Genomic DNA, 24,226 nt, shown 5'->3' on the forward strand with positions numbered 1-24,226 from the left:
AAACAGACCTGTCATCACCAGCAAATATGCACACTTGAGAAGCTGGAACCAGTGAATTTTTGGCATTTTTGGATTATTAAAATTGCTGACGATCATTTTTTTTGTTAATCGATTTCCAGCGATAGTCACACATTTTCTTACTGTGTTATTTGTATAAATTTCATTATATATAATTTTTTATATTTGTATTTTGTTAGGCCCCTTCTCAAGTTCAGTACCGTTTGATTCAAAGATGAATATAAAATCGACCAATTTATAATTATACTTTTGTCCAGACGGCCCTTGTGTAGATGGACTAATTGATTCAGCTCCAATCATACATTCTCTTGTTTGATGTTCTTTGTAGTAATTCATTAAATATTGAAACAAAAATGCCCCCCCCCCCCCATTGACTTAAAGATTTATATTTGCAAATGTGTCTATTTTTAATCCCATTTTTCCTTCAAACTGGCCTCTTATATGATACACATCTCATGTTATTGCATATTGCGTATTATTTAAACTATACATTGGACTGTAGCTCTACCCCTGATGTTTCAGCACAAACCCCAACATCAATTGAGGTCATCTGTAGAAAAAGCCAATAAATCAATGGACCTTTGTCCAGCTGTTCCATGTTGGAAAAGACTATGTTTTATTGCAAGCTTTAGCCTACGTAATCTCTGTGCATTGTCACTGAATTTTCTTTGGAGCATTTATTGAATTTTTCTCCTGCTCCACATTCAGGCTTCACTAAACAGTGAAATAACAAATGAGGTTAGGCCTAATTAGCAGCCAGTCAGACAGGCTGATGTTGTTAAACACAACTCACAGCCACAATTACGTGAAATAATATTGAATGTATACTTAGTAATGGGTTAGAAAGTATGGGGGCGTTGTACTATACTGTCTCTATGTGTCCACGCCATACTCCACACACGCACACACACACACACACACACACACACACACACACACACACACACACACACACACACACACACACAGAGCGAGCGAGCATCCAGGTCCCACATCCTGGTACTTTTCAGCGTTGTCAAGGCAGCCTCAGAGCACGGCTGGCTGGCGGAAAGTAGCTGCGGTGTCCTGGCAAAATATCTGTCCAAAAACGTTCACAAAAACTGTCCCGGAAAGTTAGGTGTAACTAAAAGGTAACGGATATGCATGTTTTTCTTCCACATGTTTCCAAGCGTCCTGCTTTACGACAGTAATGTGCGGGTTTTTTCGCTTCTTTTAGACAGGCAGCAGAGTCAGACAGGCGCCAGTCCGTGTGGACAAGAGGAGGAAGATTTGTCCATTGTGCCGCTGCGAAAGACAGCGCTTAACACACCATTTACGCCCTAATGTAGCATTTGTATTAGTTAGTCTCTGCATGTAATGTTAGTGGTGCTTCAGTTGGGTTGCTTCGCTGTGTTTATAATCAAACAGACACAGAATAAAGAATAAAAATGGCTCTCGACAGATATAATTTGTGATAGAAAGGGACAGCTTTAAAGGGACAGTGTCACTGCTTCCTTCCTGCTTCCTGTAGCTTTCACATGTTCACGTTGACGATGTGTTTGTGTCAAAAAACATGCGGTGGAATAGAAATATTTCATGTTAATCATTTTAAATGTCACGTTTAAAAATTAAGCTAACTATCATGTGCTCTGTCTCACGTGGAAATCGCACACTGTGTACAAGTGCAGTGATAGATGAGGTGGGCGTTTAGTCCCTATGCATTGTCTTTATCATTTACCCACAAAGGCAGTCGTCACTGGGAATTGAAACACTTTCTATAGTGGGCCCAAATATGATATTTATTAGTATTTTTAAAAGTAGGCCTACATGTGTCAAATAACCTAATACCACGCCTGTATTTCAGTTCATTGCGTGTGAAACGTTTTACGTATGAAAGCCCTCTGCAATCTGAATTTGTTCTCACCTTAAATGTGATTCCCATGTGATCAAATGTGAAACAGTAATTTATGTAATTGCATTACATGTGAAATCTCTGGAAACCAGTGTTTCCAGACATTTCACATATAGTGTGCTTTTCACACTATGAAAAGCAATTTCACGTGTGATAAATGTGGTTTTATCATACCTGCAAACTGTTATTCACATGCAATATTACATGTGAAATAATATGTTTTTAAATGTGATGCCTTACCTTTCACATGTGAAATGTTTGAAATCAGTTTAAATCATTTATCATGTGAATTTACCACCTGTCAAATGTGTCTACATGTCAATTTAACATTTTTTGATAGAAATGTTCATAACTCCATTTGAAATACTTTTGTTTAGGAAATCATATCAGCAGATAATTCAGGATCAGTGTTCCCTTCATTGGTTGATGGTGGTTTGTTTAGTAATTTATTACATTGAACAGAGCATACATTATATTTCTCCCCCTTAACCTTAGAAAATATAGTCATTTTTATCTGAAGGTCCTGATACTGATATTGAATTACTTTGTTACATCCTAGTGTTCTTGCCCCAGATTGCTTATATGTTGGATCATGTTTATAACAATGTAAGATGCAACTAAGGTTTATTTTCTGCTCCTCAGGACACCTGCATACTGATGTGATGTCTGAGAGATTTGGCAGTTGCTCAGGAGAGCAAGAACACCCACTGCAGCATCATACAGCAGTACACCATGTAAGTTAGTGGCACTTCATTGTGCAGAAAGCATTCTGGACTGAAGAGATGAACTGAATCAGCGTGACGAGGGAAGAGCTGGCCAGTACTGTTGGATGAGAACTGATGGGCTGTCTAAGCTGGCAATAGCATGCCAACTATTAAAGGTAAAGGTGGTTCAACGTCCCATCGCTACCGGCCTGCCTCAGAGTATGATGATGCCACCCTCGCCCAAAAGAGAGAATACTGGAGAACCAAGAAACGAGAGCAGAGGGCCCGACTGTCAGAGCGTAGAGGACAACCAACTCAAGACAGTCCAGAAAAACTCCCACATCTAAATGCCACTGCAGTGGTGAATTCCAGTTTATCCGGTTCATTTGCTGCTTCTTCTTCTCCTTTGCAGAGTAATGATGACTCATACAAAACAGCCAATGTCTGTCTTACATCACAAAGTGGAAATACAGTGGGGGACAGCTCAGTTGAAGCCACTGAGAGCCAAAAAGAGAAGTGGCTCCAGACGATGAAACCCAAAGTCTTGCCTCAGTTGTCAGCGTCATGTTCTATGTCAGCCAAAGCTGTTGGGGACGACACAGCCACAGTGAAATGCCTAAAAGGAAGGGGTGCTGTGGGCAGAACTGTTTCCTCACTCACACCCAGTGGAACCCAGATGAATACCAGTTCCTCAGTGCCTCCAGTCAGAGTGACCAGAATTACCAATGGCAGCTCCACTAAAGCAACACCTCAGCCATGCGTATCTATGCAGGGTGCATCAGTCCCCAAAACGCAACATAAGACACACGTTGCATTGCGCATTCAGCCCAAACACCTACACACCAATGTGACCACAGGTACGATTCTTGTGTCTTCTCCATGTGGCTCCATGTCTATTAAAACAGAAGACAAAGCAGCAAACACAACACCTCACATTGGAATAAAGAGTGCCTTGGTCACTACACAGAGGGCTAAAGGTGTTGGCAACTCACAACCTTCACTGGAGTCTGAGGAGGATAGGGCAGCCAGGCGCAGAGAGCACTGGAGGATCAAAAAGCGAGAGCAGAGAGCAAAGACAGCAGCACAGCTAGCTAAAGCCAGAGAGAGGACACAGAGCGCAGAAGTGACATTAGAGAGGCAAACAGCACAAAAAACTGGCCTCTTGGATGGCGCTGGTCTTCCACATCTACCATCTCAGTCGTTTTTGAGAGGAGCAGGCCAGAAGCAGTGGCCAACTCAGGTCAAGACTTCATTTACATCTGCCAAGAGAGAGAATTATAAACTGCAAAGAGGGATAGCAAATGTACCTACAGGTAACCAGCAAGCCGATCAGATAAGAGTACAAAATCCGCATGGGTATAAACCAACACAAACAGCATTCATATCAGATGTTAGTCCTGAGAAAAAGCCAGGAGAATCATTGAGAAAGCTTCCAAGTTATGTACATCTTTCCAATGTTACCCGAGGGATTGCCAGATGTAAAACACCTAGACAGAGGTTCATTGAAGCCCAGAGGAATTTCATGAATCAAAGAAACATAAGAGGAAGATCCCTGTCGCTTGCGTCACTCTTCTGTACCAGAAATATCCCCAAAATTGACCCCAATGACACACCTGAGCAGATAATAGCCAAACGGCGAGAGTACTGGCGGATTAAAAAGCGTGAACAGCGAGCTAAGCTGTCAATGGAGGTGAAGGCGCGGTTGAAGGAGAAAGACTCTCTGATGCGAAGAGTGAAACGTTACCAGAAGATCCTAGAGGAGATGAGGAGGGCCAGAGCGCTGACCCAGTCAGCAGGAAGCACCCTTACCCACGCCTCTGAGACCATTGGAGGGTTCATCAAAGAGGACGGGACAGTGACCATTAACATTCCCCAGATTTCGGTGGATCACAACACAGCAGCACACAAAAGTGAAGAAGAGCTTCATGTTGTTTCTAATAATACCCCCATCACACAACCTCAACATCAGCCTGACATTAAACAGAGAGGTATTGCACCCATTCGTGTAAAGCAGCCTCCCCCTCCACTCCGCCCCGCTCAGGTGAAAGTCTGTTTTCCACTTGCTGGACAGTCGGTCAGCAAGACTCCAAGACTACTTTCAATCAGACCAAGGCCTCAACTCAAAAGCACAACTGCAACTGTTCCAAAGTCACACCCACAAGCAGTCCAAACTGTCAGTCAGCTCACACTCACTCATCCTCAAGCCCCTCAAAATGCTGTTTCTGGAGGACCATCAGCAGGGTTGAACCTTGGTGGCTGTGTCATGAAAATGGCTGTCTCAAGCAGTGTACCATCACTATCAGCGCTTACTTTTGATCCAGAGATGACGGAGGAAGAAAGGATGGCAAAGAAGCGGGAGTACTGGAGGGTGAAGAAGCGTGAGCAGCGAGCAGCTCGTGCTGCCCGACTGAAGCAGGGTGTCTTACAAGCAAGGGCCAATGCAGCCTTACAAAGGAGGAAGGCCCAGAGACAAGTAGCAGTAACCACTGTACCACTGAGCAGAAGTCCTGCTAAGCAAACAGTAAATGCACAACCTCTCTCCGACATCAGAGTGCCTGTTACGCCAAATGCAAATGAGATAAAACAAGAGAGTGAGTCTATGCCAGCAGTTGACCTAAATTCTCAACCAGAACAAGCCATCTGTCCAGATATCAAACCCCCAGCGTCCCCACTACCACCACCACCACCTCCACCTCCAGCGCCTCAGCCAGAGCCTGACCCAGCTCTGAGTGCAGACAGCCAAGCTACCACTCTGCTAGCTGTGGCATCTATGAAGAAACTCCTGGAGGAATCACTTAGCACAGTGACGGATTGTAATAGTGAGCAGACTGACATTAAAGTGGAGACAATGGAAGAGGCCTCAGAACAAGAGATGAAGCCAAATTTACCCCAGCTCTTTTTTGAAAGTGATGAGGTGGCTCCTGTTGCTGCTGACCTGACGTTGCAGATAAAAAGTTGGCAGGCAGATACTGATACCTTGGCAGAAGCAGGTTCCCTAAGCCCTCATCTGAAGGACTCATCCCAGACACTTCCATCTCTTTCTACCTCTGATGAGGTAGTCATGCATCCCACCTGTGAGCATTCATCCCAAACCCCTTCGAACTTCATCATAAACCCCACAATGGAAGCCTCTGATGGTCCATCTTCACCACGCAGAACCCAGAGGCTTCGTACCAAAAAAGCAGACCATCAGAAATGCTGCTCCCCAGAGCCTCCAAAACTGCATCACATACCCATGGACCAAATGCATCCACAGCAACAACACTGTGAGCAACAGTGTCAGGCACAAGAGCAAGGCCAAGACAGCAGCTCAGCATCAGCACAAAGGTATCACAGCATGGTGATGGAGCAGAGTGGCCTGACCAGCCTACAGAAGAAGAGGGAGTATTGGAAGCTGATGAAGAGGCAGCAAAGGGCTCGGTTAAAGGCCAGGCAGAAAGAGAGACCAGGAGAATGCAGCAATCGGCTTTCCCAGAGAAACATCCAGGTGAAGTGACAGATGGCAGTAATATTTAATTCCTACTCATTAGCCATAAATGAAGTTTAAGTTCTCTTTCAGTGTAGCAAGTAGCCAAAGTACTATTATTTATACTATCAGTACTTTTATTAGTACTATGATAAACTTATTGTTATCAAGATAAATGGCTCTTCAGAGTGTGTTTGTGTTTATTGTGTTTAGTAAAAAAGTCAATTCACATTGATGTGGTTTTCTCAATCTTGTAAGTTTTCTGAAAGCTCTGCATTCATGAGACATGACATCTGTTTTTAAGAATGTCAGAGCCCAGTGAAGTGAGCTACATTTTTTAAATTAATAACTTAGATTGCCTTTTGCTTTCAGATTCCCAGCATGACACTAAAGTGCAGAAAACACAAAATCATTGACACTTTTTAAGAAAGAAACAAGGCAGTCTGTGTTCTCAACACTTAAACCACTTGAGCGATGAAATTACAACCTCACAAATTCCATTTGAAGGCAGCTATAAAAACAATCTGTGAGTTCCAATAAGGCTTTCACAGTGTGCCAAGGTCTAGGGTCATGGAATATGTCATTGTTGAACATTTGTTAATAATGACAAGGTGCTCAGATATTTCTAGCCAGGGAAATTCCAGGACCATGTTTCAGCTTTTCAAAAAAATGATGAAAAGAACCCTTTCTCTGATGAAATCCATTACTTTAAAGAAACCTGTGGAAGCCCGCAAAAGGATATGAACAAAAATATTTTTCATGTTTCTGGTTTGCCCCAGAAGTGATCTGGTTTTTTGGTGTGCACCAGATAGTTTCAAGCCTGTACCAGTTAGTTTCTGGTGCACTCCAGAAGAACATGTTTGGGGGGGCTGGAGCTTTCAAAAGTTCTTGCATATATCTTTTTAGAGGTTCTATACATCGAGAGCATCAGAAACTATCCATAAACAATCCAGTTTCTGGTGCTCAACTGGAGGTACTTAGTGCTGAGGCATTTAGATGTTCTTGCCTCAAAACTTCAGCAGTCAGGATGCTTGGTTACCTGTAAAATAGACCACTAAAGACCAACTTTACTAGCTTTTAGCCCTTGGTGGATGGTGAACCCTGAATGTCCTGAATCCATAGTTTATTTTAACAAAAGTTGATGACCCACAAAAGTTATTCAGGGGCAAAGTTTTGCCATTTTACACTGTCTACAGGCCAGACCTTGCACGCATGGCCAGTGTCGACTCTGGCTAAAACCTTAATCATTACACTGCAAACCTCTGACATTTGCAACTTGAACAGCAAAAATAAAGGGTGATGAATCTTCTTAAAGCTAGGATGTTTTACAGAAAGATAATTCACTAATTGATGCATTTAATTGTAATTTTAACTGTAATTTGATTTAATTTTAATAATTGAGATAAAGCTTTTGTTCATGTTATATTGTTGTCTTGCAGGCACCAGGTCTGGTTATTATCAACACTGTTAAGGGTGTAAATCCTGCAGCAAAACCAGTCCTTCAGCCCAAGCCGTCCATTGCTTCCCTTACTGCAGTGACCAGCATCCCTACTGTCCTGGTGGTTAGCCCTACAACTTGTAATGCTGAGCAGTCACCTGACACACTCCAGGTGAAACTGCCCGTCACCAGTGTCTCCTGTTCACCCAACAGTGAGAAGAACGACATGAATTTTGGGCCATCACAGATCGTGTCTGACTGTGTAGGAGCTCCCGAGAATAAGCCACAAGCCATACTAGCTTCACGAAAATGGATGTCTAGAAGCACAGATGTAGACCCAGCCCCCTCCCTCCCTACCCTGATGCCCCCAGACAACCCTCTGTCCAGCATCAACCTACAACCCTTCGAACCCCCTGGTCAAATTCCAAATTCCTCCCTCAGTCCAATCAAAATCTCTCAGAGCCCCAAACATTTAGTACAACCTCTCACCAAGCTGGCACCATTAAGCACAATGGTTCCTCCAAAACTTATCCCAGGGGAGTCTGAGGAGGACTTTCTGAGGAGGAAGCGGGAGTACTGGAGGATAAAAAAGAAGGAGCAGAGAGCCAGGAAGGCCATTCGGGATAGAGGAATCACCCCAAGGAGAGCCTCCAACAACTGGAGGCCCATCCTGCCTGCCCAGGACCTACAGACACAGGTAAGAGCTGCTTGGGTGTATTAAAAAACACTTGTCAGGTTACATGCATCCTGAAAATGCACATATGAACTTGACAATAAGCATAACAAATTATATGACATCCATTTTTTGAACACATTCTGGCTGCTACTTTTACAATAAAGGGTTCACACACCCAAATCAATTAGACATTTTCTTTTTTCTTTTTCTTTAATTTTTCTCAAAGCCAGATTTTCTTCTCTCTGTCTAATCCCTGTAGGATTCTGGTCAGTGGGTGAACTCCTCTGAGGAGTCAGAACATCTATTGAGGTAGGAAACTTGTTTTGCTCCTGTTCCGCGTTGTTGTTGCCGGTTCGATGTACAATAATAATGACTATAACTGTTCTCTCTTTTGCAGCAATTCAGTAGACACTGAGGCGGCATCCTTTTCATATCCAGATTACATAACACCAGTAGAAGGTGAAGTATTATCTCACTCTAAACCTAAGAGAATGCACATTGAAACGGCGAAATCACCACAAAACTTTCTTTTCACTGTCTCTTCAGATGAGTCAGTGCTTCTGTTCACTGACTACGAGAACAATAACGGTGAGGAAGGTTCTGTCTCGGAGGCCGTGTGGAGGAACCGCTACCTCATGGACTATGATCCGCTCAACCAGCTGCTTGTGTGCATGGTGTGTGGGGAGCTGCAGTACTCCCACAGCCTGGAGGGAGTGAGGGCCCACATCGACGAGGCCCACCCGGACACCTTGACCCTGGAGCCCGGGGAGCGACAGAGAATACTGGAGGCCTGGGATGAGCAGGTGTCCCAGCGGGAACGCTTCTTCACCAGCCAGCTCCAGCAGCATGGCGGGGCCCTGGCAGGTACAGAGGGTATTGTTCGTAGACATGAATGTTCAAGAAGTGAAATAAAGACTGACATAGGTGCTAAATATCAGGAACAATATTTTTACTGGACTAGGGAGGATGATAAGGATGATTTCCAAGGGAAAATACCCCATCAACTAGTTTACCCAGATTAGCATGATGTTTTTACTGAGTATGAAAATGAGACTATGTAACTTTTGAAAGAAGAAATAGCACAAGTAATTGTAATTCATACACAAGTTATAAAACACACACTTGATCAGTTCAATATACTCAGGGCTTTTGCTGCCATAGCTTTACTGCGTCTGGTAAGACAGTTGCTTATGGTGGCTAATGTTAGCTAATGGTAGCTAACATTGGTACATCAATGTTAATTAACTGGCTGATGCTGGGGGTTTTATTCTAAATTCATTATATAAAGTATTTTAAATCATACAGTTTGACTGGTACTGTATACCAGCAAAACCTCTTGACAAATGCATTTCCTGCATTTTATTGTTCTGTTACATTGTTAAAACAATATTTCTAGCATATTAATTCTCCACTTGAAAACAGTAATATATCCCACGGTTTGCTTATTACTGAATAGGTGAGATGGGTGGGTCTCTCTGGCTCCAGAAGGTGCTAAACCTGTAAACGACTGTTAAACTGGCTTTAAAGTAAGACTGTAACTTTTGATAGAAGACATAACAGCCTGAATTTATAAGCAATAAAACACCCTTGATTAATTCAATACACTCAGCCTTATTTGGTCTGGTTACACCAGTAGCTAATGGTGGCTAATGTTAGCTAATGTTTCACAGCATAACTGATATTAGAGTCAGTTCACTGACTTTACAACTTTTCTTTATCTATGCTACTGTTCAATTAATGTTACATTTTAACATGTCATAGATGAACATTTCAATGTTTGTTTTTTTAACAAAATAAGAAGTTAACACACTTCCTCACCAGGAGACATGTTGTTTCTTGTTTATGGTAACTGTCCACTCGCTCTCAGACAGGTCACCTTATGATGATAAAAACCAGAGAAGGGTTAAGACTTAATGCTACTATTATTGAACTTAATGCTAATATTATTGTCATTCATGTTAATGTTAGTTAACATGCTGACAAAGACTAGCTTGTTGCAGAAGGTAATATTGTGTTATATTGTTGTGCAATGTTTTAAGGTTGTGGCTATTTCCTAGAGGCAGTTTGTATCAATGCAGACTTGGTATGTAGCAAACCCAAAAAAGAATCGACATAAAAGATTTTTTTGTTCATCTTTTGCCAGCACTACTAGGGGGGTTTAAATTGAAGGAATGTAATGTCAATGTCTACTTTTAGAGGCATAAAATGGTTAAAAATTATGTAATTATGTGTAGCAGAAGAATGTTTTGTCGTAATTCTTCCCATGTTGGGAAGCAATCCTCCAGCCTTAAGAAAAACTAGTTACCGATCAGAATCATCAATATGTTGTTTGCTCCACCCAAGACTTTGACATTATTTTCATTCGCCAAACTTGTCTGACTTGTTTTGCAGAAGCACACAGGAACTGAACAGCAGAGATGAGGACTGCAGGAGACAAGTAAAGATCACAGACCAGGAGAAAAGGCCCACACTTAATTTGTCTTATTTATTGTATTGTTCTTTCTAAATCATTTGTTTATGTTCATAGAAAGTCACTTTGAAAGTGAATGCTGCACAAGGAACATTCACCCCAAAAACAGCTTTACCTCATTTCCTACCAGGGTTGTAATTTGGGTTTTTGGAAGCCAGTATGGACATTTTTATATTGAAGCTGCCACAACTGAGATTTTGTGACAATATTTAAATATTTAAAGAAACAGTCCAACAGTCTGATAAATACAGTGCTAAGCTAGGCTAAATGCATGGGCCTATCTTTATACTGGAGACAGATGAAACTGTTTTTAAAAGTTCTCAATACTTTTGCTGTATTTCCCAAAATGTTCAATTGTTCTTTAAAATTTGGCTATTTTAAGCCTCAACCACTGTATACATTCAATGTTGCCAGTATACACATATTCCAATTTGATATGAATTCTAAAATGGCATTCAGGCCATCATAGAACAAAAAAAAATCCTTCCTTTAAAGCCAGACTATGTAACTTTTCAAAGCTCCTCTTAAGTCAAGTGCTTTAAATACATCACCATCATCTTAAATTATGTGTAATTATATTTGTTGAGGTAAAACCATGGAAATGTTTATTGGTGTCATGCTAAAACCTAGCCTTATTACTTTTGGCCTGTTATCCACAGTTATGTGCAGAGCCTTGAGGTCACACATGGGGCTAACGTAACGTAGCATAATGTAGCATAAGTAGAAAAGAGCCATAAAGTCAGCAAACTGACTCCACAATGTCAGTTACACAGCAATATCTACCTAAGTTTTGCTAACATTAGCTAACATTAGCCCCAGTAAGCTACCGGTCATACCAGACCAAGTAAGAGTGTAGCAGCAAAACCTCTGAGAGTATTGAATTGAATAGTGAGTGTGATTTATTGCCTTGAATTCTAGTTTTTATTTGTAAGAGGATTGTGTTATTTCCTCTTTCAAAAGTTCCATAGTCTCGCTTTATGACCAATAAACAGTTATTAGCAGGTGTAGCGCACGCTGCAGCCAGTAATAAACCTTACCTATTCAGAGATAAGCAAACTGTGGGATACATGAGTGCTTTCAAATGAAGAACTTAATATACATTAAACACTGCCAAACTATTCAACAAATAAATAATTTGGGTAAAAAGTAATGAAAAGGCAACATAATATATATCTGTAGCTGTGGTCAGAATCATGCTCAGCTAAGCAGCACTGGCAGGTTAAAATCTGATATTTATGATACATTTAGAAGAAAAACCTCAATATCAGCCAGCCATAAGAGAAGGAACTGTGTCTACACCAGTGTGCAAAATACAGGGGGTCTTAACAGCTGGGACACCCTGAAAATCTCAAAATGAAGTTTTAGGGGGGGTCTCAACCACAACAATAGTAATGTTTATTTTTATTTATTAAGTATCAAAATCTTTTGATAGTTTTTATGATAACACATTGAAAATATATTGCAGTCAAAGCATTTACGGCATTTGAATGCAATTTGCTCCGACTCTGCATATTTAAATGTCCAGTAAAAAATGTGAAAAGTGAATGTGAACTAATTCACAATATATACAAAATAAAAGTCCTTAATTTATCTCCAAGAAAAAGTCCTTAAACAGAACAAACAAATAAACAGTAAAATAATGCAACCACCCTTGTTCTTGTATAGCTACTTGGATCTAGTGGCTGATGTATGCCTGTTCTGTTTTGGGGGGAACTGCCCACAGCACTGGGACCCCCGCACACTGGTCTACACACATACACAAGCAGCACAACAATGAAAGACTGTAGTCATTTGTAAGAGCTGACAGTTGCTGTTGGTTTTGTATAAAGTTTTCCTGCTACTTGCAGGCTTGCATTCAGGTCTCAGACTGTTCTAGACCCTTTTTAGTTAGTAGATTGTTGCATGGGCAAGTGAAACATCTTTTTGTATGTGGCATTGCACCATGCTGTTCTTCAAAGCCTGAACCTTACATATATTCCTCTATGACAACTTTTTCTATCAAGACAGCTTTTTTTACACTAACTTTCTCAACTCTGTAAAGATCTCCTGCAGTTCATCTTCTGCACTGTAAATACACAAAATACTAAAGTGGTTTTGAGATGCCAATTTTTTTTCTTTGACTGTGCTGTTTCACATTTTTGAGCAACTTTATTTATTATTTATTGAATCCCCTCTTATATAATAATTATTGATGATGCATTATTCATATCACTAGATAGCTCCATGTTAGAGAAGTATCTCATCTGTGAGTATTGAGGATTGAAAGGATTTCCTGCATGAGTAGTAAATGAATGAACAGTTGTATATCAGAGATGACCTCTGGAATGCATTCCAATGTTTTTTTGTTTTTTTTGTATGATTTTCATCAGGAGTAAAATGCTGAAATATTCTTCAGTTTGAGCACAATGCTGTGGAGGTCAGTCATGCTTGGAAAACTGCCTGCACAGTCACAACACAGTGGAAATAGCTGGATGTGACTCTGAGAATGTAATCTGATTTGTTTACCAGTTCAAAGGGAATGTTTAAATGCCTTTTCAGTAATAAACCTTTTCTACCTTTGGGCTTGTTCTTTGAAATCTTTTTTAACACTTTATTTTTTATCACATTATTTGTCTGATTTCTACCTCAGAGCAAATGTTATATTTTTAATCATTTATTTATTGATTTTATTTAATTAAAGACGACCTTCTGTAGGAATATGCATGTGATCACAATATACTAAACTCAAAGTCTTTTAAAACATGATCTTTCTAGAGGACAGGGCCCACAAATTGTTCATAATTAAAAATAATTATGAACGCCTAAATGATTCATGATGCACCTGGAGCCCTTGGGGTCCTGGGCTGTTGCCCACTTTGCCTGGTTGGTTAATCCAGCTGTGGTGAGTGTCTGTCACTGAGTGAGAGAGGCTGTACAGGTATCCATATTGATCATGAAACCACACTGAGAACTAAGACTTTTGTTTGTTTGTTTTTTATTTGTAATTAGCAAAATCGATATTTGCAGCTTACCCTGATTAATCAGAGTGGACATGAAATATATAGTTGTATATTATTGGTCGACAGGGTTTAACATAAAGCTTTGATTAGATTTAAAACATACTTAAAATTGAATATTTAAAAGCTTAAATTAAAGGTACAATCTTAATCTGTGACCCAAATGGAACTCAAAGTACAGCCCTGCCACAAGTCAAACTCACTGTATGTTATGTGTATAATATACCAGAGCTTTTCCTGGACTCTTTGGACAGGTTTATCAGTATTAAGGACATTTCCGTGACTGACTTTATTCTATTTATTTAATTTAAAACCTAGGATAAACAAACTAACCTCAGCCACTACTGTCCTAGATGGTTTGATTTTTTTTCTGCCAAAGCCTCTGTTCCAGGATCCAGGATGTTTGGTACACAGTAAGACAGTAATCTGTGTACACAGCCTGGCATTAAAGACTCCAGGAGAGTGAATAACAGGACCTGTTTTATTTTTTGGTCAATTCTCAATGGCAGGAGATGAAGTTCTCTTTCATGTAGGAATGATAAGTAAACACTACAGGTTAATCTTACATATGAGGTGTAAGAAATGTTTAATTTATACTTTTTTCTGTTGGACATTGAGTGATTTTTACAGATGATAGCTTATTGTATTTCTTTGTCGGTGCTACGATGTCTTCTGCTTTTTAACTCTGTACTTTTACAAGGACCACAATGAAAATACATATCCACAATAAAAATAGTGGAATTAAAAAATTCAGGTTTTCCAGGATGTGTGGACATCTGTTTACTGACTGAGCAGTGATTCACCCTTTTTTTTTTTTTTTTACCATTTATGAAATCCACTCTAACCTTTACAGATAGCAGTACTTTTTCATGTTTCCCTTTGTTCCTATTTATTGCAGTAGTTCTGCTCTGAATCTGAAGTGTTCAGTTTTTATTAAATTATATTTGTTTTTTGTTATACTCTTCCATCTCACATTGAACAAATTAGCTAAATTCATAATTCTATGATCTATTTATTGATTCCATTGTATAGATTTTGTTAATTGTGTCCTTCCATTTGCTTATTTGTGGTGCCATTGGGTTCACTCAATTTTTTGGTTTGTGGTGTTCTACCAAGTAATAACTGCTCTGACTGAAACAAGTGTAGACTTGGTCCATATTGGCTGCTCTCTCCCCACATCTTTGCCAGCAACTTGATGTAGTCTCATCAGAATACTTTGCTTGAATAGTTGAATTTTCCAAGAGTAAAGAACTTGTTTTACATGTATTACCTCTTATATCCTTCCATACTTCTGCTGATATATCAGTTATTCAATTCAGCTCCTTCTCCCAACTGGTAAGTGTTTTGATTGTCTGACTTCTAGATTCCTCTTTCTCAATCTGACTAAATCTGACCTAGTATGCTTTTTATATTAACTCTAGATGTCCTTGTTATATTAGATATACTAATGGCTGAATCTCCTTTACTGTTTTGTCTTATTTCTTTTGCAAGGTGACTTCTCATTTCTAAGTATTATAAAAGTGTGTGATTTCAGAAGGTTATATATTTCTAACAAATTCTCCTTTCTCTGTAACCCTGCCTCTTGCTCAGTGTGAGTTGGGATAGGCTGAGAGGATATAGAGGTTATAGTCACCTTACCACCAGGGCTTGCCCTGACAACACTGGTACCCTACGTGAGATTTTACTTTGGAGACCCCAAAAAGTGCAACAATGGTACTTCCAGCCCAGACAAAGTCCTCCCAGTTCACTGGTAATGCTTTTCACTATAACGTTAGTGGCTTGGCCAAAACAAATGCTTCAATATCATTAATGTAGCTTATCACTCTGATTGGTTCAAAGGGTGCAGAGTTTTATAATCGTTAGGCTATTATATATTATAAAGCTATTATGATTGTTATCACTGTGATTGCTTTAACCCCCCCCCCCCCCCCCCCCCCCCCCACCTCTGAAAGAAAATCATATTGTCAGACTGTAATATTGACAGGTATGGATTAAAAAAAAAAAAAAAAAATCCTTCTCATTTGGTGCCCTATGCCACAACTACAGTCATTTCAATGTTATAGCTGCTATTATGAACACAAAAGACAGTCAAAACAGATAGAGGGATTCTTTTTTATTTTTAATTGTAAGGGAACATGAAACAAACATGTTACCATCTGATGTACTAGAGTCATCTGTAGTCCCTTGGCAGGTCATTTGTCTATGATGGAGACACACAGTGCCTTTTCCTCATCTTTTCTCTAAAAGTTTTAGTGGAAGCTTTTATGAAGTTGACTTTAGAGCACTGTGTTACACATATTTATATATATATATAATATTATACACACTATAGATCATTTTTGTACAGCTCTGAGCACTCTCTCTTCTGCTCACACTTAACCATAGCTGTGGACTATTACTATCAGGCTGGAATCTGCAGTATGACCTCATGGTTGAAGGATACATGTCACATATCTACATGTAAATTATTATAACTGACTTCTGAAGATTACACAGAATTATGAGGTTCTATCTGCTTTCAGGAGAACATACAGAACATAAAGACACATGTTAACAGGCCCTTGCAGAAAATGAGTTGAGCTACAAAGTCAGGTAGAACCTTGTATTTGTGATGTTACGGTGGCGCAACAGTGTCCATAATTCCTTTAAACCATGATGGAGGTTTATAACACAGTCTTAGTGGGCAGATAAAGTTCTGATATTTTACTTTCACGTTTAAGACATCCTAAACTACACGTGTGTTGTAATCCCTGACACTTGATTTTTGGGGCGGATACTCACATTCATTTCTGGGTGTTCATCCTTTGGTTCTGCTTTAGTTGATGTACCTGTATTGAAAATGAACCAGCAGCTCACTCAAGTTCAAACCCCGTCCTGCATGAATAAATACTACTCCATCATATACAGTATGTGTTGATTTTCTGAGAGTCTTAACCACACAGCCTGACTGCTGTTCACTGCTTCATCCTCTGGCTTCTCATTGGCTCTTCCTCCACTAGAACTTCAGGCTCTTCTTCAGGGTGTGACTTCTCTCTCTGGGTCTCTGGGGGAGGGTGGTGGTGGTGGTGGTGGTGGTGGTCTGACTCTGTGTTGGCCGGCGCCTGCAGTTCTCTGGGCCCGGCGTCCAGGCGGAACAGGGTGGGAACCTGACCAAGGATGGGGTTGGTCTGCTGAAGGCCAGAGATCCACTGGTTGAGGGTGGTCTGGTCTCCCTGGCTGGTCATACACATGGCAAAGACTGGACCCTCGTCCACTGGACACAGAGGAGACACACATTACACACTGAAGATGAATTTACTGTCAGACAGGAGTACTTTTACTGTCCTGCACACAAGTCTTTTAAGGCCAACACCAACACTTATATTTAAGGTTAGTAGTTCCATATCGTTAAACACTCCTGATGTTGTTTAATGTTTGTTTAGTAGTGCCAGAAAATCCTCTAATTTCCTCTCAGCTCACTTTTGACATGTTGAAAGTTCACAGCTGAATGTCTTTACTTTATGAAAGTTTGTTATCTAACATATTGTCCATGTTAGAGACACATAAAACAGGAAACCTTTGTAAAAGGAATTAATCAACATTTTGGGAAGTATTCTCATTTGCTTTCTTGCTGAGCATGAGATGAGGAGATTGTGTCACTGGCTTCCTGTTTTGTTTGTCTCGTGCACGTGCACAAGGATGCGCATGCATGCCGGTAATGCTAATGGTAATGGTTTCAAGACCACAAGCTAGTAAACATGGATGTAAACAATGCAGGATTTAAAATACTTTGCTTTGCAAATGTTTTATGAGGAAAAAAATGCATTCAACACTTTTGTTAGAACTTAAGGATATACACAATACTGGATGACATGTTGACATAATAGGGTCTGCTGTGCTGTAAAAAAAACAGGGAGTGTCCCTTTAAATGTGATCACTTCGGATGCAAAGATGTATCAAATTTCCAACACAGGCTCAAAAACAGACAAAGTCATCAATCACAGTGCATCATGTATGATAAAGGAACATTCTACAAAAAGCGACAGCTTCAGTGTGAATATCTTACAATCTTCCACATCGAAGCTCTCGATGTCTCCGAGGTCTCGATCCAAATCCAGGTCTAGCTCCAGAGGATAGTCCAAACACCTCTCTGGATCATAGGGCTCCTCTACCTGTGGGCGCACACACACACACAGAAACAGCTGTGTGAGCTTTAGAGTTAAGTTAAGCTAGCAGTTCCCCCCTGCTTCCTGTGTTTGTGCTAAGCTAGGCTAAAGACATCCTAGATAGAGGAGTTTGAGTGTGGAGGGTCATACTTGACCTTGGAAACATGTCTGTGATAAAATATTCTAATCTCACGGTTTCGCTTACTTGATTTTTTGCAGAGCTTTCGACCGTATCTCACAGCCCTCTTCAGCGAATAGGAGTACAGGGCTTTTGGTCATGTGATAAGACCATCGTAATCTTCCCTTCATAAACATCTCACTGTTATCACGTCAACGTTCCATACGTAGGTCATGTGATAACAACTGAGCAAGTTCCAATTGCTGAAGAAGACCATGAGATATGGCCGAAAGCTCCAGATAAAGCTAGTTGAGTTTTTTTTTGTTTCTTTTACTTTTAGCCATGCAAGCGTCATGGCACTAGGGAATGAAGACTGAAACATCTTGACAACTATTGGATGAATTGTCACAACATTTTGTACAGACATCAATGTTCCCCAGATGGTGAAGCCTACTGATTAAAGCCCATCCTTTGATCCATTGTTAATGATAGACAACAACTGAGGGGTTTCCCACCTGCTCTTCAGGTGGTGCGGGGTCAGCTCTGAGGATGTAGTAGTAGACACAAGTCTTCTTCAGCCACAGAGGGAAGGGTCCCTCTACAAACACCGGTCTGCTCGAGTTATGCTTGGCTAGCAACTCCATCTGGCTAGGGCTCTGGATACCTGGTGTCAACACAGGAAGGAAAGGAAACAAAGACAGTGAGCAAAAGTCTATGGATATGATCCCACCATTGTCCTTATTCATCACAAATATTGAGAGAACCCTGGTCTGTTATTGTTATGCCTTCTGTTGGTTTCTCTTCCAGTAAAATGACAGCAATATAAAGAATTTCCTGATAATCCCTGACTGCCCAAGAGATTGATCAAACTCACTCATATGACCAGTAAGAATCCTGTAAATGAAACACAGGACAAATAAACAGTGTCCATACCTACTATATGTGGAAGAGTTATCTCCTCTCCGCTCTCTGTAATGTCTGTGCAGGGCATCTGGTGAGAGAAGCAGATACACAGACATGTCAAAAGACAACCTGATGTCAAAGTAGAGAATTGGTCATATCCTGAAAAATTTTGCTCCTTGTTGTTTGTGTGAACTACAGAAAACTGAAGTGAAAGTGTTTCTGTTCCACAAGTAAGAAAACCCCATTTAAATTTAAACATTTGCCCTTTAACTTGCCCACTAACTTGACTTATAATGCAAATTAGCTTTTTCTTTTGACAAACAATGTAAGATTTCTTATTACAACTACTACTACTACTACTACTATTACTACTTATTAATACTCATTTATCAAATGTATGGATATGGTTATGCCTTCTGTTGGTTGGTATATTTATATGGATAATAAACCTTAAGAACATGTTTCACTTTTTCAATAATGGAAATGACAGAAAGCCTTAACGACAGATTGAAGTGAACTGATTGAACTCTCTGTTACTTCTGAACTGAAACTCAATCAAAATATCTTTCTGTGAGTGAGGTTAGAGGATAGATATCAATCGTGTCTGTGTCTTCAGTATAGATCTGGAGTCAGGATGTGGTTAACCTAGCTTAGCATAAAGACTGGAAGCAGTCTGGCTCTGTCTAAAGTTAAAAAATACGCCTACCAACATCCCTAAAGTTCACCAGTTAACATGTTGTATCTAATTTGTTTAATCCATACACAAATAGATCTGATATAACAACAATTTGGTTTTCTCGGCTGGCTGCAGTGACTTGTGTGCAGCTCCCTGAGGATGAATTGTCACCAAGGTTGTCAAGTTTGATGCCATCATGCCTGTACAGAAATTAAAACCAAAGCCTGTGCTTTACTATAGCCTGTACACAGCTATAGTGTGCATTTGGCAACGCACACCATAGACGGAGACACTGCATAGAAGTACCATGCAGACGGATACACTTTTATGTGCTGTTGTTCCAGCATGGAATTTCTTTTAAAATGACAAATGATTATTTCTCTTTATGTATAAATGTCCAGATATTATTGTGTACTAACTGGGCTTCAAAGATGTTATAGGTGTATTTTTGAAGTTTGGACAGAGTCAGGCTAGCTGTTTCCCTCTGCTTCCAGTCTTTTTGCTAAGCTAAGCTAAACATGTCCTGACTCCAGCTCTATACTGAACACACAGACATAAGACTGATACATCCATCTGAACACCTCAGTCTCTGCAAGAAAGCAAATAAGCCTATTTCCCCAAAAGTCTGATCCAAAGCCTGCAGGTGTACCTGGTAGACAGTGACGTTAGCATCCAGGTCGTTAGCGATGCGGCTCAGGCTGAGGCGAGCCAGGTCCACTGGGTCTTCAGGCAGCTCCTTGGGGATGGGGAATGGGTTTATATTCTTGAACTTTGGGAACCAGTACATGATGCGCTGGTACTTCCTCATTGGGTGACCCTTCTCTCCAAAAATCTGGACCAACAGGACCTTGGTCTCCATGTTGGGCATTATACCTGGAACACAAGCATTGAGAATAGACAGATCCAGCAACCTGTAAAATATATACTTATCTATGCTTAATCTAGTCTGGAATAACCACTCTAAATTCTCAGATTTTCCATTGAATTCTGTAACAGACACCCACCATAGTTCTCCATCTGCTCCAGTAACTGTACTCCACACTCCTGCTGTCGGGGATAGTGGTTGAACATTCGCTGGATAAAGTTTCTGGGCACAAACACTTCTTTGGGGAAAACATCCAGCAGCTTGTTGTAGACGGCGAGGTCTCTCTCAACACCGAACTCTGGCATCTTCTTCAGAGCAGCGTAGATAAACTCTATGTGACCTCGCCGTCTGATGTCCCTCTTGATGAAGACATCCACCACCTTGTTAAACGTGGCCTTGGTTTTGACCTCTTTGGCCACCTGTTCAAACAGGTCGTCATGGGTGACCAGAGACTTGTTCTTTTTCTTGTCGTCCTCGTTGATGAACTCTGCAGGCACGGGCCGACCTTTGGCACACACTGGACTGCCGTGGAAACGTCTCAACACCTACGATAACAGTTTGTTTTGTTATATGTGCAGTAGCTTTGCACTTTGGGAAAGTAAAATTTCCAATACGACATACAATCTGTCTGTCATTACACTGATTTTGTTATTGTTCTACAAGCATCAGCAGTGACCTGGGAGGACATCTGAGGGTAAAGGGTAAGATAAAGGATGAGGCTGATGCTATTCTATATTTTTCTTATCGTCAACAAATCCCATGAAAAAAGCAAAACCAACAACGTATTAGTCAGTCTCTCAATACTTTCCCACTTCCCTACTCTACTAACCCATTGGTTTCTATTAAAGGCATACATTTTTAAAAGCAACTCACAAATATATTGTTTCATAAAAAAGGCTCAGACATTTACAGCTGGACACTGTAGTTTTTAGCAAATGTTACTGAGGGAATAGTGCATTAGTTGTGGACTATTTTCAGCAGTGGATGAATCCATATTTGGTGCTCTGGTGAGTATTTCTGGCAGCAGAAAGAAAAGGTCTGAGTAATCCTTTGCTAATATTGCTACATTCATTAAATGACCAACATTTTGAGCAGAGTCTGGATGTTATGTGTGCAGACTAAAGTGTACCTGTTGCTGGGTGTTGTACAGCACACTGGGCTGATGGAGGGGGGAGGCTGGCTGGGCAGCAGCCCTGGCTGACTGGCCCAGGAGCAGCCTGAGACCCTGCAGCTGGAGCAGGCATCGGGTACACTTCATGCTGGAGCCATCGCTGACCTGCAGGGAACATGAACATGTCAGTATAACGGCAGCGATGTAACAACAAAGACAGTATTCAGAATGTCCATTCCAAACTCTGCCAATTATATGCAGCATTCAAGGCACTGTGTGTATGTTACTGATGTGTTTTGATGAAGAAGATGATTGTTTGTGTTTGGTAATCGTAAAATCAATTCTACTATTGAAATCACAATCAAATTTCATACTACAGAAGACAGCTATAAGAATTATACATCAAACAGATTACTATGAACCAACAAATGCACTATTTATAATTATTATTAATGATAATAACTTTATTTACATAGCACTTTTATTAACAGACTTACAAAGTACTTAACAGAGAGATGAAAAAAGGAATTAAAAACAGCAATTAAAACAAAAGAAATCCAAAAAGACAATAAAATGGGAATAAAATTAAGTTACACAAAAATATAAACTGTCTCTAACAGCAAAGGCCCGGTCACCTTTGGTCACTAGTCGAGACCTGAATAACCAGCAGAGCCCCATCCATCCATCTAATTGAACGTCCAGGGACATAGGGGGTCAATAAGCCCTTGATGTAATTTGGAACAAGGCTATTTAATGCTTTAAAGGTGATAAGTAGAATTTTAGAATGAATGCAACGTAACAGGAAGCCAGTGTAAGGTGAATTTAAAAAATGTTCAAAAATAACATAGTAAACAAACATAAAATTGAGCTATGAATGTGATGGTGAATGAAATATTTGATTTTGTATTATATTTTGTTCCGTTTGTTTTTCGGATGAGGTAAAAGGGTTATACAGACATAAGCTAAAGCTTCAGCCGGCACATTTTCTGTCAATAAGGTTTCTTTGTTTGTTTGATATTATTTGTTATTGTCGATCTATGTGTAAGTGCATTATTTGTAACACTGTTAAAATAAGGACCAAATAAATTTAAAAATTAAGATGAAGAGTTGAATTGTAACTGAAACACATTATATTTGTGTGTATTCATGTAAGCCGTAATGAGTGTCACAGATCTTCTTTATGCGATATAAATGTATTCCTCATTAATGTTGCAGAGTGGTAAGAAAACTTTAAACTGACACATTTTTGTATGAAGTTTGGCAGGTCGAGTGCCAAATAATGCAAAGTGTCAAGAAAACCATCATTAAGAACTGATATTCTGTAATACAGGACTGTATTCCCGTCATGCACATAGGAGACTAACTTGCTTAGCTAACCTGTATATTCATTACTCAGTACCCACCGTCTATGCTGAATAATGAAAGCAGAAATTAGTCTCCTTCAGAAAACACTCTCCACGGGCACCTCCATGTTGAAAAGCCGGCAGAACTTCCTGGTTCCACACACACTCGCGCCCCCCAAACAACAGAAACATGAATGCAAAGAATCGTTCCGCTGTCATTGCCAGACCGCTGTTCTGTACAGTAGCCTACATTGTTGTGTGGGGTGCTTTGCAAATTCTTCTTGAGATTCACACAGTCGTAGTTATTGTTTCTATAGTAGTTATTGACTCCAAAGTGAAGTAAAATTACCACATTTTGTGGAAGCAAACTCGGGTATCATAAAAAATTCATAATTAGGTGATATTCAGTTGTGTTTGCTAATTTTGTGTCGTTCTTTGACATTGACTGTATATAAATACAGAGATACAGTCAATGTTCTTTACTTGCAATCATCAAGAAACGCAGTTATACCACGTGCGCTATGAAACCCTGCCGCCTGGTGGCGACAAATGCAAACAAACACAACCTGAAAAAGCTGTGTTTAAGTTTCATACCGCATTCTCCAGCTTAACTACATTTAGGTACAGGACCAGTGACTTAAGCAAATAGCTGTTGGAGTATTTTTTTAGAGTTAGTTAATACACAGTTTGATGCAACTTCTAACATTCACATTTCAACTCTGTATGGTGCCTCCCACGAATAGCGTCAAGGTAACCAAAATGTACAAGACTTCCGGAGTACACTTTAACTCTTTCAGCTATTTTTATTATTGTATCTCACTTTATTCGTGTATTTATGATATTCTTTATACTATGGTGTTATTGTCATGTTATTAAGGGATTTGGTTTGTTATCTTTTGTCTTTTGTCATTAACAATAGCGCTTTTATTTTCAGGAAATTCGTCTATATTTCCGGTATTCTTGCTAAAGATGTAAACTCGACCCAAGTCCCTAGAGTGACTTCTGACGCTCCTCACAGCATGGAAAACACACCTCAGTCCACACGTTACTTCTAGACAAACTTCACACAACTTAAATTTCGGATTATGGATTCTTCTACAAACAGTTTAGGTGAGTAAAGCAACGAAAAACGTCTCCTTTGTTTATGTTTGGTGATTTTATTACTGACAACATTAGCATTATGGAAACTTGACTGTGTTCGGATGCTCACATCGTTATGGAGGGAACACTTTGACCAACTAAGTTACTTTTAAAAAAAATGCATTAATAGTTTTGTGCTTGGTCAAATGTACACGAGTCTAACAACACGACTATATAAACTTAACAAAACTGGAAAATGTTCTGGTTTTTTTTCGGGTGTAGCCTACGTCTTTCTCAAAACAGTTTTTAATTAAGGAAATAAAAGT

At 40.0% G+C, this 24,226-nt stretch overlaps 3 protein-coding genes across 4 annotated transcripts in view; 2 read left to right on the forward strand and 1 right to left on the reverse strand.

Annotated features, from left to right (window-relative positions):
- Nucleotides 1-984: 984 nt before the first annotated feature.
- On the forward strand, nucleotides 985-13,222 carry si:dkey-28a3.2. Its single transcript, XM_044341228.1, has 7 exons — nucleotides 985-1,148; nucleotides 2,552-6,100; nucleotides 7,519-8,214; nucleotides 8,453-8,502; nucleotides 8,591-8,652; nucleotides 8,740-9,057; nucleotides 10,585-13,222. Exons 2-7 carry the CDS (start codon nucleotides 2,774-2,776, stop codon nucleotides 10,599-10,601), a joined length of 4,470 nt encoding a protein of 1,489 aa, XP_044197163.1. The 5' UTR covers nucleotides 985-1,148; nucleotides 2,552-2,773; the 3' UTR covers nucleotides 10,602-13,222.
- A 2,535-nt stretch (nucleotides 13,223-15,757) lies between these two features.
- On the reverse strand, nucleotides 15,758-22,990 carry ecsit (ECSIT signaling integrator). Its single transcript, XM_044341256.1, has 8 exons — nucleotides 22,881-22,990; nucleotides 21,496-21,642; nucleotides 20,506-20,911; nucleotides 20,151-20,374; nucleotides 18,856-18,913; nucleotides 18,438-18,586; nucleotides 17,705-17,810; nucleotides 15,758-16,912 (listed from the first exon to the last, which is right to left on the reverse strand). The coding sequence occupies exons 2-8, from the start codon at nucleotides 21,622-21,624 to the stop codon at nucleotides 16,614-16,616; spliced, it is 1,371 nt and encodes a 456-aa protein (XP_044197191.1). The 5' UTR covers nucleotides 21,625-21,642; nucleotides 22,881-22,990; the 3' UTR covers nucleotides 15,758-16,613.
- Nucleotides 22,991-23,766: 776 nt separating this feature from the next.
- The window catches only part of eml3 (EMAP like 3), a 55,310-nt gene continuing 54,850 nt past the window's right edge, over nucleotides 23,767-24,226 (forward strand). The window contains exon 1 of one of the 2 annotated variants that reach the window (XM_044341229.1): nucleotides 23,767-23,930. In XM_044341229.1, coding sequence (XP_044197164.1) covers nucleotides 23,906-23,930 — 25 coding nt within the window. In that variant the 5' untranslated portion in view covers nucleotides 23,767-23,905. The remainder of the gene's footprint in view (nucleotides 23,931-24,226) is intronic. The other variant, XM_044341230.1, reaches the window with a different exon arrangement.

Source organism: Thunnus albacares, chromosome 22 (assembly GCF_914725855.1).
Source record: "Thunnus albacares chromosome 22, fThuAlb1.1, whole genome shotgun sequence".
Classification (NCBI taxonomy): Eukaryota; Metazoa; Chordata; class Actinopteri; order Scombriformes; family Scombridae; genus Thunnus; species Thunnus albacares.